Source organism: Cebus imitator, unplaced genomic scaffold, assembly GCF_001604975.1.
Source record: "Cebus imitator isolate Cc_AM_T3 unplaced genomic scaffold, Cebus_imitator-1.0 Scaffold173, whole genome shotgun sequence".
NCBI classification, from domain to species: domain Eukaryota; kingdom Metazoa; phylum Chordata; class Mammalia; order Primates; family Cebidae; genus Cebus; species Cebus imitator.
The window spans coordinates 1979312-1998135 of NW_016107488.1; the positions used below are offsets into that span (position 1 = coordinate 1979312).

The 18824-nt window shown below is 34.1% G+C and overlaps 1 protein-coding gene across 1 annotated transcript in view; it reads left to right on the top strand.

Annotated features, from left to right (window-relative positions):
• The window catches only part of KCTD8 (potassium channel tetramerization domain containing 8), a 259474-nt gene extending 251882 nt beyond the window's left edge, over window positions 1-7592 (top strand). Inside the window, exon 2 of the mRNA XM_017544896.2 lies at window positions 6246-7592. Coding sequence (XP_017400385.1) covers window positions 6246-6706 — 461 coding nt within the window. The 3' untranslated portion in view covers window positions 6707-7592. The remainder of the gene's footprint in view (window positions 1-6245) is intronic.
• Window positions 7593-18824: the final 11232 nt, after the last annotated feature.

Sequence of the window (18824 nt, forward strand, 5' to 3'; positions counted from 1 at the left end):
AGATGTGCACCCAGGCAGTCTGCACGATGTGACCTTAAGTACCATCCTCTTTGCTGGCAATTCACCAGTAAAAATAGATGTAATTAAACAAACATAAATTAATAATGTCTTCTAGAACTACACTTAGTAAGCTTGCAGAAAGTTATCCTCGACCCATAATTTTTAAAAAAATACCGTAGTAGTAATTGAATTTGTTTCCTTGCTCTGAGGCAGTTTCTATTCACGTTAACCTTTTAATGCTTAATATTTGATCAGAATTTTACATCTTGGAAAATCTCTTCCTATCATTACATCATTTAGAACATAGAAGAACTTAGGGAGCAACCCCAAAATGTAAACCAAGAAGAACCAAATATTACAGAGGTTACATGACCAACAAAAAGTACTGCTTGGTTGGAGTAGCTGAGCCAGGCTCCAACCCAGATCTTCCATGATTATTCCCCCAGTGATGAAAAAATGTCAGCATAATAAATGTGTCTAACTGTGTGTGTGCATGTATGAATACTGAGTGTTCTTCAAAAATAATATTGGAGAGGCATGACCTAGGTAGCTGGTTTTCAGCTCTCCTAGTTAACACTATATTTGCCATAGACAAATGCTCAATGGATGGAGCATTCCTGGATAGATATCCTAGCTTATTTAATAGCAAATAACCAAATGAGAAGTTGATTAATTGTTCCAGTATTTGAAAGGCTAGGTGTATCTATTTATCTAACTCTTTCAAATAATTAACTCTTTTTTTTAACAGATAAATTTTAAGCTAATATGAGACTTGCTTATTCACTAATCTTTTGCTTACACTTTAATAAATGGTGATGATTTCCAAGGTCAGGAGATCAAAACCATCCTGGACAACATGGTGAAACCCCGTCTCTACCAAAAATACAAAACAATTAGCTGGGTGTGGTGGCACATTCCTGTAGTCCCAGCTACTCGGGAGTCTGAGGCAGGAGAATTGCTTGAACCTAAGAGACAGAGATTGCAGTGAGCCCAGTTCATACCAATGCACTACAGCCTGGGCAACAGTGCAAGACTCCATCTCAAAAAATATATATAAATAAATAATAAATAAATAAATGGTAATTAGTTATTTATATGATGGAAGAAATCCTAGCTGATGAGGCCATCAAAACACATTTACATTTTCCTTTTAAATCATGTTTTTTGGGTGCCCTAACTCACAGGGCAAAATGCTTTCGGAAAGATCTTTCAGGTATATATCTGATTCTATTACTAGTTGAAGAGACACAGAGGCATTTCTAATAGTCATGCTGTTCCTATATATTCACTAGTTGGCGATGTTTATCATTCATGTGGTGCTTAAAGCATGTCAAGTGGCTTTGGACCACTGAATAAAATAATATAAAACTAAAGTTTTAAATTATCCTGGAAGCCTACAATTAGCAGGCATCCGTGAGAAACAGGGCAACTAGAGTAAATTATTATTTACTTAATTAATTTTTCTCTATTTCATGTCATAAAAAGCAGCTAAATCAGTTTAAGTTATTGTATTTTAGAGTCAATTTAAATCCACTAAGTTATCAATAGTTATTTAAAGTATGCTTAAATGAATAGCAATAAAAACTGCTAGCATAAACGAAAAGAAGACTATTAGTGATCACTAGTGATTTATACAGAGAACTCTCATATTACTCTATACATTCAAAGATGTACACAAAATAAAGCTAAGCATTCTCTTTTAAGTCATTATATAAACCTCTGAATCTATTTGGTCTGATTGGGGGTCCACCTTGCCTAAAGATGTCTTATTAAATAGGATTAGCAAAACATGAATATATATATATTATATATATATAATATATATAATATTATATATATATAATATATATAATATATATAATATATAATATATATAATATATATAATATATATATAATATATATAAAATATAAAAGACATATAACATGAATACATTATATATGTTACTATGTATTACTATATATTTGTTAATTTTTAATAATGTGTATAACTATTTTTAAAGTTCTTTTTATTTTCAAAGCTCTTAGAATCACAGTAATTTCAGGACCCCCTTTTCTTCATAGTTATTGAAGTCTACAAAAAGAAATTCTAAAATATCTTAAGCATTTTAACATTTATAATTATAAAATACTATTCTATAATAGGCTCTATTTCTGACCGTGCTCTATTTCTGACCCATATTATTTGTCATTGGAAAGACAAGAGGGAAGAAAAGAAAGGGATATAGATGACTTTTTTAAAGGTGGCAAAGAAAATTGAAAAATAGTTGAAAAGTAAAATGTGAAAAAACAAAAAAAGCTAGTGTGGGAAATTCAGTTAGACTGATTTGGTGTGGAATGCATCTTAGTTCATCTTCCCAGAAAATTCTAGGGATCCTTGGCCACGTGTAAAATCTTCTTCTCTGCATCTTTTTGTCCTCACCCACTTGGAGTTAGAGAAAGCCAGTGAACTTCATCAGGCAGAGAGCTTATCTTATCCATACTTGTGTCTCCTCCAGAACCTAGCACTGTGTCTGGCACACAGTGGATACAAAATTCTCAGCTGAACTCATTGAACCCTTCTTCAAAGAGGGCTTCCCTAATTTATCTTGCACTGCAAGACCAATTCATTTTCATCGCACAAATGTTATTCTGTTGTCATTAAGCATTTGTTAATTCCTCCCAGTGAATAAAAACAAATAAAATAAGGCATTTACTTTGGTAGTGTCTAGTACTCTCTTTCTGCACTTTCACTTTGATATGATTGCTTTTCTGCTTGGATATCTCTATCTAATGCTCTATTGCCCTGCCGATAAATGGAAAGTTATTTTTTTCATCACCTATTTATCCTTAATGTAGGTTGGTTTGCTCAGATATTTGCAGTATAATCCTTTAATCATTATTGGGAATGAAAATCCTTTGATAGGTGCTTTTGGTTAAAGTATACCAAAATATTGACAGAAAGGTTAGAAAAACCCCTACATTTATTTATATCCTATGTTGTATTAGGTGTTGAATTTCATGCTTGCTTGAGAGCACATTCAGCCATAACGGTGATTAAAGAGCTACTGCATCTCCGCCACCATTCCCAGCTTCATAGAAATACATGCATAACAGCCCTTCACACTGAACTAGAAACCTCTAGGGATGTACATGACATATATACATTCAAAAATTCCACTGATATACCTTGATATGCTCTCATTGTTGAGAATAATTATACTAGATCCTTTTACATGATATCTTACTTAATCTTAAAATGCTCCTATGGGGAAAGTAATTTTACTGGTATTATAGATGAACAAATTAATGCTTAGAGGAGTTAAGTATCTTGTTCAAAGCCACAAGGCTAGTGTTTTCTGGAGAGCCAGAATTTAAATTCAAGTCAGTAGGACTCCAAACCTATTTATTTTCAAATTTTATTGCCTCATAAATCTGGAGCCACTAAAAACTGATTCTTCAAGTAACATCCCTCTACTCAATGCAGAAGACAGTTGGTGGCCAGAGTGGGTCTGATAGAGTGGGTCTGTCAGAAACCCAGGAAGAGAGAAAGCACACTTGGCTGGGATATTTAAGAGCACTTAATATGGGACAGTTTACACCAGTGTAGGCAGTACCCTAAGATTAGTTATGGTACCTGCATGGTTAATACCTGTATTAGTCTATTTTCACTCTGCTGATAAAGACATACCTGAGACTGGGAAGAAAAAGAACTTTAATGGGCTTAAAGTTCCACATGGCTGGGGAGGCCTTAAAGTTCCACATGGCTTGGGAGGCCTCACAATTATGGTGGAAGGCAAGAAGGAGCAAGCCATGTCTTACATGGATGGCAGCAGGCAAAGAGAGAGAGAGCTTGTGCAGGAGAACTCCTCTTTTTAAAACCATCAGGTCCCAGATTTATTCCCTATTGTGAGAACAGCATTAAAAAGACCAGATCCCATGATTCAATTACCTCCCACTGGTTCCCTCCCATGACACTTGGGAATTTTGGAAGTTACAATTCAAGATGAGATTTGGGTGGGGACACAGCCAAACCATATTAACACCTGTAGGCCTAAAACTGTGAGCCTCAATTTATTGAAATTTGAAGAGGGGGTGGAGAAAGAGGGAAGGAGAAGAAAAGGAAAGGAGACAGAGAGAGCTTCCTGATTGGGCTGTGTCTCTTGGTCCAGGGATACCAGATCACCACATTCCTCAGACTAGGGCGGGGTTAGGTTGTTGTCTTGCTAATCTTTGGTGTTGACTGAATCCAACTGAAAACCAGAAGGCAAGGGAGCTTAAGAACATAGTCCATACCCATCAGCCACTCTGGACAGAGGAGAATAGAGAATTGATCTGGGTAAGTCCAGCACAGAGTGTTAGCAGTGCATTTTCTCCACACCATCTCAAATTTACATTTCCCTGACAGTAAATGTAAATTGGCAGAGGCTTAAAACAAATAAAACCCAACAATTATTTAAATCTTTGGTTGCAAATACTTCTGAAATATAATAGTGCACTTCCTTATTAAGCAATTATAAGCATTAGAACTTGTTCTGGTTTTACCATATTGCAGACAAAGGAAGTTTGAAATATTGCTGAAGACTTTCCCTGAAATACATACATATGTGTGTGTGTGTGTGTGTGTGTGTGTGTGTCTGCGTGTGTGTCTGTATGTGTGTGTGTGTGTGTGTGTGTGCGTGTGTACAGAGAGAGAGAGAGACATATATACTTTAAGTTTCTTTGTTGTTTTTCAGCAGAGGGAGTCAGGTTGGTCAATGTATAATTTACATGCAGAAAAGCTCACCCATTTTAGGTATACAATTCTATCTGTTTTTACAAATGTATACAATAACATAATCAACACCATAATCAAGAGAAAGAATATTTCCACCATCCCAAAATGTTGTAAAGCTTTTAAAAATCTTTAACCAAATATTTGGCATTGACATGTTTCTTCTAATTTTTAAATAGAAAAGTCAGTGTTAGAAACCAGCAGAGTTTTGTTTCTTAATACTTCTGAGTAATATCAACTACTCAGAAGGTTATTTGTTATTAACTAATTTCATATACATTAGACTGATCAATGGTTCATAACCTTGGCTGCACATTGAAATTGCCGTGATCTATTAAATGGCCTGATGGTCAGGTGGCACTCCATTAAATCAGGAGGTCTGGGCTTGGTTCCAAGGTATCAATAATCTGAAGCTTTCTAGGTGATTCCAGTATGCAGCCAAAGTTAGACCCTCTGAATAAGACCAGTTGTTCTCACGCCTGGCTGCACAATAGAACCCCTGGGTAATTGTTTTAAAACACTGATGACTTCCTCTTGATTCTGATTAATACAACTCATTCAAAAATTTGACTCTAAGGAAAAAAATAAGATTTGAGTAACTTAGATCACTGAATTGTTAGGCTCCATTTAATCGAGGTTTTATAATAGTTCTGAGTGTGTGGTAGTGTTTAATAAATGTTAAATGGAGATCCTAATCCCACAGTGCAGTCAAAGAGAATAAAATATGCTTCTTCTTGGAAACACCTTGGGTATTTGAAATAATTATCTTGGCAAACAATCACTTTCTGAAATTTGTCTTCCTAGGTAATTTACCTCAAATGTTAGGCCTTAAATTTTAAGAGAATACCGCCTTTCAACTATATTTTCACACCATAATATTAGGCCCCTATATATCTTATGGCAGTTTCATAATTTTCTTTAAGGAAATAGGAAACAAGATTAAGAGACTAAAATAAGATTTAAACTAGCCTTCCCTTTGGAAGCATAAATGATATGATTGTAGTTCTGTGCAGTGGAGAATACTGCAGCCTTGTAAAATACAACAATATTACTTTCTTGCTTTTACAATGGCAGAATATATATAGAAAGGACACCTAGTACAGTGATTAGAACAGAAATGAACTAAGTGTCTAACAAAACAAATAGAAGGCTAACAAACCATTACTTTTTAAATATATTCCAGGAACTAGAAATTAAAATAACAAAAATCACCTTTTCAGTAAGTTATTGATGGCCTCTATGGCAGAAATTCTCATTAAACAAATCTCTCAAACTTTATTGTTATGAATAATTAATCAGCATGTTGCATCTTTCAGTGTATGCTAAAGACCCTAGGTCTTGTATTTAATCACACAAACATAGACTAGTGCAACAAGCATCATTTTTGTTAAGATACATGTTCTTGGTTTAAAATAGAAAATATAGAGTTTGTTTAATTTTACCTTCATACTTCTTATTCAACTACTCTTTTTATTTTTTTTTCTCCATTTTAGGACCACCTCAGAAAATAGTGTCACCTAAACAAGAACATGAAGATAGGAAACATGACAAAGTCACTGACAAAGGAAGTGAAAGTGGGACTTCCTGTAATGAGCTCTCCACTTCCAGTTGTGACAGCCATTCAGAGGCAAGCACTCCCCAGGACAACCCGTCCAGTGCCCAGCAGGCAACAGCTCACCAACCTAACACCTTAACATTGGATCGCCCCTCTAAAAAGGCACCTGTGCAATGGATGCCTCCACCAGATAAACGCAGAAACAGTGAACTTTTTCAGACACTCATCAGCAAGTCCCGGGAAACAAATCTGTCCAAAAAGAAAGTCTGTGAGAAGCTAAGTGTGGAAGAAGAAATGAAAAAGTGTATTCAGGATTTTAAAAAAATCCACATTCCAGATTATTTTCCAGAGCGCAAACGCCAATGGCAATCTGAACTATTGCAGAAGTATGGGCTATAGTAATTATCACGTTCCTGCAGTATTTTGATGACATTCAATGTTTACTACAGTGTCACCACCTGACTGATGTCCTAACAATGGTCAGTGTGATCCTTGCTGCTCTTCCTTGTTGTGATTAGTGGATGTGGGACAGTATTTTATTTTATTCTTTTGTTGTTGTTGTTTATAGAAACATGATTTAAAAGGAAACAAATAAATCAATAAATGTTAAATCAAAATGGAGTATCTGATTCAAACCATTTTGCAAGAATGAAAGTAAAATGTGCATGTCAAGCTTAGAATCTTGATTTTTAAACTCTGGTCAACTGGACATGTTTGTCATTTTGTAACTCAACAAAAACAAACCATCATATAATACCAACTAAAATGATATATGGATGAAGCAACATAAAGTAAAATTTTAGACGATGGTGATAGGACCCAAATCTAAAACTGTCTAAATGTTAATGCAATAAAACAAGTATTATTTTTGCATGAGCACAATGTTACAAATAAATCACAAGAAATAGGGGAGATTTGTTTGTTGCTTGGAAAGAAAAAAATTACAAAAAAACAGCAAAAAAAAAAATGTTTTAGGCAAAGCCTATAAATGTAAGTTGTCTAGGAGATTGAATTTTCTTTGTTCTGGATCTGTGACTTTTTTGTGTATATGTATGGTGTTTATGTATGTTAAGATGGTGTAAATATGCCTTATGCTGTTATTTATGGCATCAACATTCATTTATTAATGCTAGCCATGATTATTACTGTGAAATGAGTCTTTTACATCAGGCTGTGAAAATTGGAATAATGATGCTTTGAAAGATCTTATTACTGCATTAATCAAAATAATAGAGGGAAATGGTAAAGAGCTTTATGTATTTATTAAAAAAAGAAAAATGTATTATAATATCTTGATTTCTATTGACTCTTCTTGAAAAATATTCAACTGCTATCTTGTTTTCAGTTTTCCTTTAAAACCCTAAGCCGTAGAATGATTTGTTCAGACTTAGTGTTGACAAGTTTAAACATAATTGAAAATGGAGATAGAATCAGATCCAGATAGTATTGGTACGGATTGATAAACATTTAGCCCACAAGAGAAAAAGTCCTCATCTGAAAATACACTGAAATGTTATTTTAGCTCGCAACCAGATTGAAATCTTCTCCAGAAACAACTAGTAAGTTACCTCTTACAGATCAAGGCACAAAAATGGCAATAGCAAACAAAAAGGCCAGGCTTTATGAAAAATGATTTCTTCCTGATTTTACATGTAGAAAGAAGCTTTCTTATCATAAGCCACATAATTTGGCTTGCCATCTCCACAGAAGGAAATGTGTAACATCATGAAATTTCACTAAAGGAAAGGCTGAGAGAGGGTAAAAGTATCTTTAAAACTGAAGAACTCATTCTCCTCTGTGGTTAGTCAAAAGGGAAGTTGAGCAGCATTTGTGGTATTATTTCTTTTAGCACAATGTAAGAAGATGAGCATTATCAACTCAAAGTTTAAAAAAATTCACATTCCATTTTGGATGTATTGTTAGATTTCTTACTGTACCATTATATAAAATATCACCTAGAGTGGACTATTAAAGGAAACTAATGTCTATTATTTACCTTGAATTGTCAATCAGATTTTAGACAAGCAGCTACTCTCAACTTCTGCATTTTGTTTTGGGAAGGTTGACAGTCCCAGCATGGCTTGATGTAGCTGCAACACACTGGTGAGAGGATAAAGCTTGGCAGTCAGGTTGCCACAGCTCAAATACCACTTGTACTACATACTATCTGTATCTTAGGGATAATAGTGATAGTAAAGAGGTATGATTGGGATAATAAAGGGGCATAATTCCATAGAAAACATTTAAATGATGTAATTGAAAGAAAGCATCACCACCACTACTGGAGCTGGAGAGAAAAAAGGAAGGTGTTTGTCTTACTGGAGTCTAGGAACCAGCACTATCAAATGGGAAGTTTGTAATACTGGTGGGCAAGCTGTTTGGTAAGAACTATAGCCTCTAAGGAGTCACAATCACTTTCAAAGATGCTTCATGAAGCACAGAGGGAGAACATTACCCTAGTTTCCCACTTTCCCCACATCCTAATTTTACATCAGCACCTTCCCTCTTCCCAATATAAGTAGGAGCCAGTTAGCTAAGCAGCCTAGGAAATTTAACTTGTACAAGGGATCCCCTTGTGACACAAAGTCCAGCTGCAAATGGTGAGGAATCAACTAATAAATCTGAAAAAAACCTCACACCCTGCTCTGGTTTTTTCCCAATAAAATAGTTCAAATCAAATTGCGGTGGAAATAATTGGTAACTGGGAACTATATTATCTGCTCATATCTCTATACTGTAAGATAAGGGAGGCCAATGATAATTGTCTATTCTTATAGTCCTTCTTGCTAAATTAGAATAAAAGTTCTGAGCCATAAGATAGAAGGGAGCCCACTTCAACTATGGTCTTTTGAGCGCTTATCATACACCAAGAATTTGTCTTAAAGGTCAGCAGCAAATTCAAGAAATGCAAATGACCAGCTATTGCATTTGGAAGGAAGCTTACAGTGGGTCTGATTCTCCCAAACCATCATATTTTCCCCAGAGGCTAAAACCTGGCTGGCCTCTATTTGGGTTACAAAGGGATCAAGGGAGGCAGCTAGAATGGGGACTCTTTCTTTAAGGAAAGGAGACACCAAATTTAATGGTGAGTTGGGCTAAAACTCGTGTATAAAACTCCCTTTCCAAAGATCCAGTAGATAAAACCTGACAATCACAACAAATCAAAAGACTGGAATCAGGCACTTTAGTTGAGTATTTATTCTCCCCCATATGCTTTACATTTTGTTTGGTACACAGTAGATATCGAACTTGTAACCTGATGTGTTGCCATTGCTAGTTTAAATGGAAATATTTAGTACTAAATAAAATGAGAGAAAAAAACATAGAAGTGAAGTGTGACATTTTTGATTCTGGAAAAATGGAGTAGACTACCTTTTCCTACTCTTCCGACTAAGTGTAATTAAATCCCTTTACATTATATACAAAAAAGGTAGGACTCAGAAAGGCTGAAAGAAGAGGAAAGGCTAGGTAGGGATATTGTAAGAGGAAAGGCTAGCTAGGGATATAGTAAGAGGAAAGGCTAGCTAGGGGTAGGTAAGTTCCCTGAGATTTATTTTTGCATCATACATCCCAAACTTGAACAAATGAAGATAGTAACCCAGAAACACCAATAGGTGCAGACAAAACAAACCCCAATAAAAGTGTGTTCTCTTTAGTTAAAATACCAGGACAAAAAAAAAAAAATTTAGATAAACTCTGCTGTGGCAGGTTGGTGAGAAGTGGACACAATTGCATTAGTTCTTTTAAGCTTCCCACTTCCCATAGAATAAAATTCAAATACTGTATAGACCATAATATAGGCTCTCAATAAAGTGACTCCATATCAGTTTACCTTTGCTGGGCAACAAACCACTCAAACGCATAATGACTTTAAAAAAAAAAGCCATTATCTGCTTGCAATTCTGTAAGTTGGCTATTTGTCCTGAGATCAGCTGCACTGTTCTTCCATAGATCTCATGTGGGCTTACTCACTTGGATAATCCCGGTTATTTGGCAGGGGCTGAACAATCTATAGTGTCCTTATTGAATGTTTGGCAATTGACATGTTTCAATCGCAGTGACCCAGTTCTCCATACATCCCTCCAATAGTCTAGCTCAGATTTATTCACATTGTGGCAATGTACAAAACCATGTTCAAGTCCCTGAAGGTATAGCTCTGAACTCAAACATCATATTCTCTGTATTCTATTTGGGATGGCCAAAGCAAGCCATTCAAAATTAAAGGGGGTGTGGAAATACCTCTACTTCTTCATGGGAAGAGCAGCAAAGATTTTGTGACCATTTGCAATCTACCATAGTTCTGACCAATGCTTTCACATCTAGATGCAAACTCTGCACACCAATCACTATTGACTTGCCATTACTTTACCTATATCCTAAAATCAATATCATCCCCGGCTCTCCTAAATCCCAAACACATACAAACTTCTTCATCCACCTTTTGAAATTCTACACATATTATATGTTTTAATTCAAATGACACCACTCTTCAAAGCTTTCTTTAATTTATCAGACAGAATTACCAACCATTTCATTCTCAGATATCTCAGATCACTTTAAAAACATCCTTTCTGTACCTATCATTTATGTCTTATATAAGGGTAATGATGTACATTTGTCTCTTAATTTAGATTGAAAGATGTTTCATATAGGTTAACATCTTACTTTTCTTTGAATGTGAGAAATAATGAGTAGAAAGTTTCTGCACACAGTGGGTATGATAATTTTGGCAAATTAACAAACAGCCTTTCCAATGCAAGAATATCATTAACAGCCCTTGATAGATACGCTTCCTGCCCTCTAGGCATGCTAAAAGCCATTTTACAGTGTTTCCAGGCCAAATCTCATTCATTGATTTTACATTCCTAATCCCTCACAGAGAGATTACTCAAATGAATATCTTAAAAATATTTCACAGTTTGTTCCAATTTGGATGAATGTGATATTGACATCTCCTGCTTGAGATGCAGTGATTAGGCCAGAAAACTATTTATTCTCTTCTACAGTGTTTCTTTTTAGTTTGGCATACAGTAAACATAAATTGTGACCTGATATATTAGTGATTTGTAGTTTAGATTATTACATAAATTTTACCAAAGCACAGTTATATTCATTTATAAAAGGATGAAATTTGAAAAAGTTTCCTGTAAATTCCTAAAACATCAAATCTATTTTCAAATCACCCTCTTTCCATTCCATAGTCCTAAAAATAGTCACTGTGAAACATTACATACAGGGGTTAAAAAGATCAGATAACTACAGAGTTGAAAGAATCTTAAAAATCATGTACATTTTCTATACAAATGAATTAAAATTTATGTATATTTCTAGAATGTTCCCATGGGCTAGGTACTTTATTAGATATATCAAAGATACAGCAATAATAAAGACATATAAGAGCTTATGGGTTTAATTTCAACCATAAGATGTGTACACAATGACAATGATACAGGGTAGACAGTGGGGTGGGCTGTAATAAAAACACAAATATTGCTACATGGATTTAGAGGGAAAGACAGATTTTTGGTGGAAGTGTAATGTGACTTGGGACTTCAAAGAAAAGGATTTGGATTTGTAAAAATAAGGACGTTGAAAGGGGACTGTGCAAGGAAAAAGACAAGTCTTTCAGTTTAAATGTGTTAGATAACTAGCAGATGAGGCTTTTTTAGAAAAAAGTCACAAAAATATTATTGAATATATTTCAAAGTTTTAATGAATATGTCATTCTTATGTTGAAGATTTTAGTAATGCTGGTTTATCATAATCTTCATATTCAAGGTCATATTCTTATGAGTAAATTCTTTTTATACCCACCCAGTCTTTTTCTGCAGTCTCCAGTTGCAGCAGCAGGGCGCTAAGGTCGAGGCAAATTAAGTTCCTTTTAAAATGCCTTTAAGAAGACGAAATGGAAACTGATCAATTAAAACTAATGAAAAGAAATAAGTTAATTAGAACTTGCACCAAAAAAAAAATTTTTTTTTGAGAGGAGAAGGAGTTTAACATTCACATTGTTTTCAATTGCCAGTGCATAGTGATAATAAAAAGCAGATTAATTTATAGTTGGTTTTATTGCCGTTTTAAAATTATCTACCCCTATTGCCTGTACCCAGGGCAGATTGCTCCCATCAACTGTGCTTAATACATATTGTAGTTCAATGCAGAAAACAGACAGTTATAGTAGAGTTTAACAAGTGCCAGGCCAGAAGCACATAAAAAGACTGTCTTGCCCACTACTGCGAGTACATGCCTTCATCATTTTCCACTTCAGCAACAGTAATAATGACTGCACTGGTCTGCCTTCAATATTTTTCCTTCCTGTCCATCCTTCATACTGCTAGAGAAGTGATCTTCCTACAACAAAATTTTTCATTGTTATTATCTTCTTGCTTAAATCTCTTCATTTCACTGCCGATTGGGGAAAAAGGGTTAAACTAATTTATATAACTAATAAAGTGCTCCGTTTTCTGCCTCCTTTCTCCCTACTTACCACCACATATTCACATGTACACATACATGTGATCCATTTTTTCAGCTATTTCAACTACTTGCAATTCCAAAATAGAATTTGCTGCTTCCTTTCATTGCACTTACCGATACAATATTTATTATGACAGGGACATAATTTTCTTTTTTGTTTTTTCTAATGACTTTACTACTTGCTGCTTACTTTATTTTATATATATATATATATAATATATATATATATTATATATATATAATATATGTTATATATATATTATATATATATATTATATATATATGTTATATATATTATATATATATATATATATATATATATATATATATTACACTTTCAGTTCTGGGGTACATATGCAGAACATGCAGGATTATTTTCTAACATGTGTGCATGTTTTCCTTTAGCTCTCACTAACTAAAGATGAGGATTTACTAGCATAGTCCTTACCTGTTTGGTGACATAAAATAGACTTTGTGTATGCAAACCATACCACACCCCATTCCTACCACATTTCACCTTTCCTTTTTCTCATCTTTTTCTTCAAAGCAGAATAAGTTTTAGAAATAGAATTTCACTATTTTGCAAACACTAATGAAATAATGGATTTAAACAATAGCCACCCATGGCAGCAAAAATTGCATGAAGTGATAATGGGAAAATTTATAATGGGTGGATCAGACTTATAGCATCTGATCCCACTGCCAAATCTTAACATTATGCATAGGAAGACAACCAGACACTAGTGCCTCCTGATACAAAGGAATAGGAAGCTCACAGTACCACCTCTGATATATTCTTGCCCAAAATAGAGCTGAATCTAATAGGTCCCTCAATCTAACTGCCAGTTTGCTGGTAAAACAGGGGATAAAGAAACCTAAATAACAAAAAAATTATGCAGTCAATAATTTCTAGGATGGAGATTCTACATGACAAATTAATTCTTCAATAACAAAATGGTAAGGGTAAACAAAGAGGGAAGAGGATCTATAGTCAAAAGACATATCCTATAGATGCTATATTGGGAGTTCATATGGATCCCAGCTCAGATCAAACCAACTGTAATACCGTCATCATCATCAAGGACTTTATTCATCTTACATGAATCTTTAATGGTAATAACAAATTATTATTTGTTAACAATGATACATGGATATGTTGAAAAAATCTTCAGATATTTTAGAGGTATTCTCTGAAGTATTACTGGGTTAAAATCTAAGACATTATCTTTAAAATAACACACGGTGAAGGAGCAATGTGTTCAACTAGATGAAATAAGGTTGGCCATGTTTATAGAGGCAAGTGATAGATACTCATGGCTTCTTTCTACTTCAGCATGCGGTTGAAGAAACTCATAATGAAAAAGTTAGCTTTTTTAAAAAAAGCTTCTTTAGGAGGTGAAGAATGTTGACCCAAGAAATATCCTAGGAATTTTGAGCAAAATTGGAAAATTAAGAGCATTTTTGAGGTTGGCATACAAGAATTTATAGTGATACCAATTTATCTTATTGCATAACTTTCTGAAGCAGTATAGTCTCCTGTGGTTGACAGTAGGGGTGGGGGTGGTGGCATAAATAATGCGTATAAAAGTAATTAGCTATGTATTTGTTTTTTAACCACCAGAGAAATGAAATGAAGTATATAGAGAAGCAAGAGAGATACAAGTAATGGTGAGGGTGTTAGTTAAATTACGGACCTTGTAAACTCAACAGGATTTCTTAAAATGAAGTGAATAAAGAAGGTAATAGATTGGGGATTGAGAAATGGAATAGATATCAGCCTGGAAATCTTATGATTCAAAGCATGAACTCAGAGAAAGTGATTGCATATGAAATCTGGAAGAAATGGTGATTGTGACCAGTTAAAGAAATTCTTTTAATTTATAATTTTAATACTTCATATTTTGAAGGCATTTCAAAAGGGCCAAAAATCACTTGAATCTATTTCATCTTTCTTGGATAATGATTTGACTTACATAATTCCAACCCTGTTGCATGACAGATTACTGTAATGGCTCCCTAACAGCTCTTTCTGTAACCTCTCTAACAAATAACCTGTACCAGACAACATTATTTTTCATAAAACACTGCTTTCATGTAGTAGCCAAATACAACATGGTGGTGATAATGAGCATGTATTCTAAGGATTGTTATGAGGATATAGTACATGTACAATTCTTAAAACAATATTCACCGTTACTCAAACATTTTCTTCAACTACTTATGAAAAGCCATCCTCGCCGTATTTCCTTATTTGATTTCCTTTAGTAGAGATAGAGAATTGCTATATCACAAAATATTTACACATGGTGCCTTAGATTTGTTCGATGATTACATGAAAAAATAATTACAACCTTTATTATCCTGCATTCACAATTTAAATAGTTTTTGCACTATTAGTTACTTAATAATACTTATGATTAATCAAATGTTAAATATCTAAATTAAAAGAAGCAAACAAATCAATAATTTAATAAATTAGTGTAGAAATGAATTAGTAAACAAAATAGCATAAATATATCAGGTTAAATTTCAGAGAAATAAATTCTCTAAAATTCCCTACTTGTTCTACTGTAGGATGTTAATTTCTTACTCTGGGTTCAACCTTAACTCTCTTGAGTAATACATCCAACTACTCATCATTTTTCTGCTTCAAAAAACCAAAGCATGTGTATATCTTCTCATTATAGTTCCCTCTTGTTTGTTAGTAAAGTTAATTTGTTATACAAACTTTCAACAAAATGTGAAATTTTAGAGAAGTTTCAAAAAGATACCTAAGCTTCATAGAGCTCTTCTATGTACTGAGGAAATTTTAAAAAGTAAACTCTGACACAAATCAATGTTGACATCTTAAATACTTATTAATGTAAATATTCACTCAATCTAAGATTCGATTCTATCCATAACAATGTAGTAAAACTTGAATTATCAGAATGCAAATATACTTTGAAATTCTGCTGAGGATTTTTTTTATGGGGTCGGGGAGCTGCTACTATCCTAAAGGTAATATTTCCCCTGAAAGTTTGTTTAATACTATGACATGTCACTAATTGCTATTTTGATTGTGTATAAAAATTGACAACAAAGGGAATTTCGTTTTTTCTTTAGTGAACAAAAGTTATCAGTGTAATTTTTATTGAGGTATAATTCACCTATTTAAAGCATACAATGCAGTGGCCATTAATATATTCACAAAGTTATGCAACCATTATCAGTGTCCAGAGCATTTTCAACATCCTGGGAAGAAAGGCCATATCCTTGGCAGTCATTTATGAATCCCTTTTCCCCCAGGCCAGCTCTTGGCAACAAATAATCTACTCTTGGTCAGTGTGGATTTGCCTATTCAATATATATAAAATCATATATGTAGCCTTTTGTGTAGAGCTTCCTTCATTTAGCATAATGTTTTCAAGATTTATCTGTGTTGTATCATGAATCAGTACTTTATTTTTATGACCAATATTCCATTGTATGGGGATATAAAATTTTATTCATCAATTGATGGGCATTTGGATTATTTCCACTCTTGGCTGCTGTGAATACTGTTGCTATGAACATTTGTGTTCAAGTTTTTCAGTGAATGCATGTTTCCAATTATTTTTTATATACCTAGAGTGGAACTGCTGGGTCATATGGTAACTGTATGTTTAACTATTAGAACTGCCAAACTGTTTTTCAAAGTGCCTGCACATACTACATTGCCACTAGTAATTTATTCCTTAATAAGTTATAGTTTTACGTGCCTTCATAAATTCAGTCTTCTCAACATTCTCAACAATGCTTGTTATTTCTTTTTTTTTCAATAGCCATCCTAATTTGTATAAAGTGTTATTTCATTGTGATTTTGATTTTCATTTCCCTATTAACTAATGAAGTTGAGTATCTTTTCATAAGCTTTTTGGCAATTTGTGTTTCTTCTTTGAAGAAATGCCTATTCAAGTCCTTTGCCTCTTTTAAAATTGGATTGTCTTTTTATTTTTAAGTTGTAATAGTTTTTCATATATTCTAGATAACAGATATTTAGACCCTTATCAGATATATGATTTGCAAATATATTCTTAAATGTTTAAATTAATAGGTTTTCCAGACATTGCCAAAGAACTATGTACACGTGAGAGTACACCTTCAACATTCAGGCAGACAGATTATCACTCCATTTTGGAGCTTACACACTGCTTACTTAGAGCCTGAAGGTCCTGGGCATGTACATAGCCATGCATATGTATGTGATCTTCCAGATTCCCAGAAATATTTTATAGCTTTCTGAAGTCCTCTATGTATATCTAATTCCCCATTTTTTCTTTTAAATTATTTTGTTTAGTTTATTGTTTGCCCCAAATGTTACCATTGCCTCAGCTAACTGTGAAGATAATTGTCATTGAATATTTCCAAAAACACCCTCAGGAAAAGACTGTTCATACTGGGGAAGGTCTGAGTCAGGTCAAATGAAAACAAGTTTTATCAGTGGGAATTTCCAGCAAACCATGGGAATTGCTTTGAAGGAACTCTATCCCCATTTCTTTCTACTGCTGCTTTTCACTTTGATAGCTATTGCTTTTCAAGGCTACCAAAGAACTAGGGAGAAGGTCCTGGGATTAGGGCATTAAAATATGACAAACTCATTATTATTACTGGAGTTCTGCTGTTTTTCTTGAGTAAAGACTCTCTAGTTGTAAGTCTTTGGTTAACTTTTAGAGTTTTAAAAAAGTTGGTTTTGAGCATTTTTGCAAGTATTTTATAGCTTTTATGGAGACGTTTTCTATGGTCAAAATAGAGAAGTGATGAAAGTATGATTTCACAACCTACATGGCTATTGTCACAAAAAGAGACTTTTTTTTTCCCCACAGTGTTCAAAGAGAGGGAGAATAATGAGACCAAATCTCACAGGAAATACCCTCGATGGAGGAGGTATTTCAAGCCATATAGTGAGCTCCAATTTCATTTAGAGGCTAATTATTTATGTATAGTTACTCAGTTAGGATGAAAGCAGGCCTCTTTGGTTATAAAGCCTAATCAAAGTTTGAGGCATGTTTTCTATGAGGATGTTCTCAGAAGCGATGATTTGGCCAACACATTGGAGATCTGGAACAACACACAACATCCTTTGGCACTAGCAAGCATTGCTGTTGTGGGCAGGCAGGACTAAGGGGAATAGCTCAGAGACTGGCCAAGAGTAGCCCTGCCACAGCCTACGCTCTCAATGTGTTTGTCAAAGTCTGGGGTTATAGGTGTTTTGGAGTACAGCAGTTGAAACCAATAATTTACATTTATGGTCTGATAAGGTATGAGGTAACATTCTTGAAGAGAGAGAATGTTCTTCCCATAGCAAAACATTATGCCACTCAGATAGCAAATAATGTACCTGCTTGGAATCGTTTCAGAGCTACATAAAAGAAGAAAGGATTTGGGGGGTCCTTATCCATTCCAACTCTATTAGTGTTTTTGAAATTGACATAATTTTAATGTTTATCTTTTTCTGAGGAAAGTTTTCATTGAAAGGAAATCACATATTTCCTATGCACAGAAAAACAGTGTTCATCCAGTGGCATTATACAGAATCTTCCAGGGTCAAGTCATTTCTTTGTGTCTTATCAGAAGCCCATATTCAAATTCATATTTTAACTTGTATGGAACAGAGACCACAGGAACAATCATTTTCCTTTTTAGTTATATTTTGTTCTTGATTTCATCACTCTGTGATTGTATTAAAATTCTATGTTGAATTATGCACAGTATGAAATCAAACTACAGTGGAGTAACATAAATCAAAGTACAGGTGATATGTTAAAAGTTACATTTCTCATAACTGAAAGTACTGGCAATTCTGATCTAATAATAATAAAAACACTGTTGTATCTAGATTTTCTTTCCTGAACAAAGAATGACAGTAATCAGCAAAAAAATCCATTTTTTCATAGCTGGCTCCATTGTTCTAGAGTTCCTTGAATTTTAAGCATCATAATAATCACTTCCCTCAGTACCTAGAAATCACGTGCCTGTATGATAGAATTGTAGCTGGCGTCTGTGTCAACGTAATAAATCC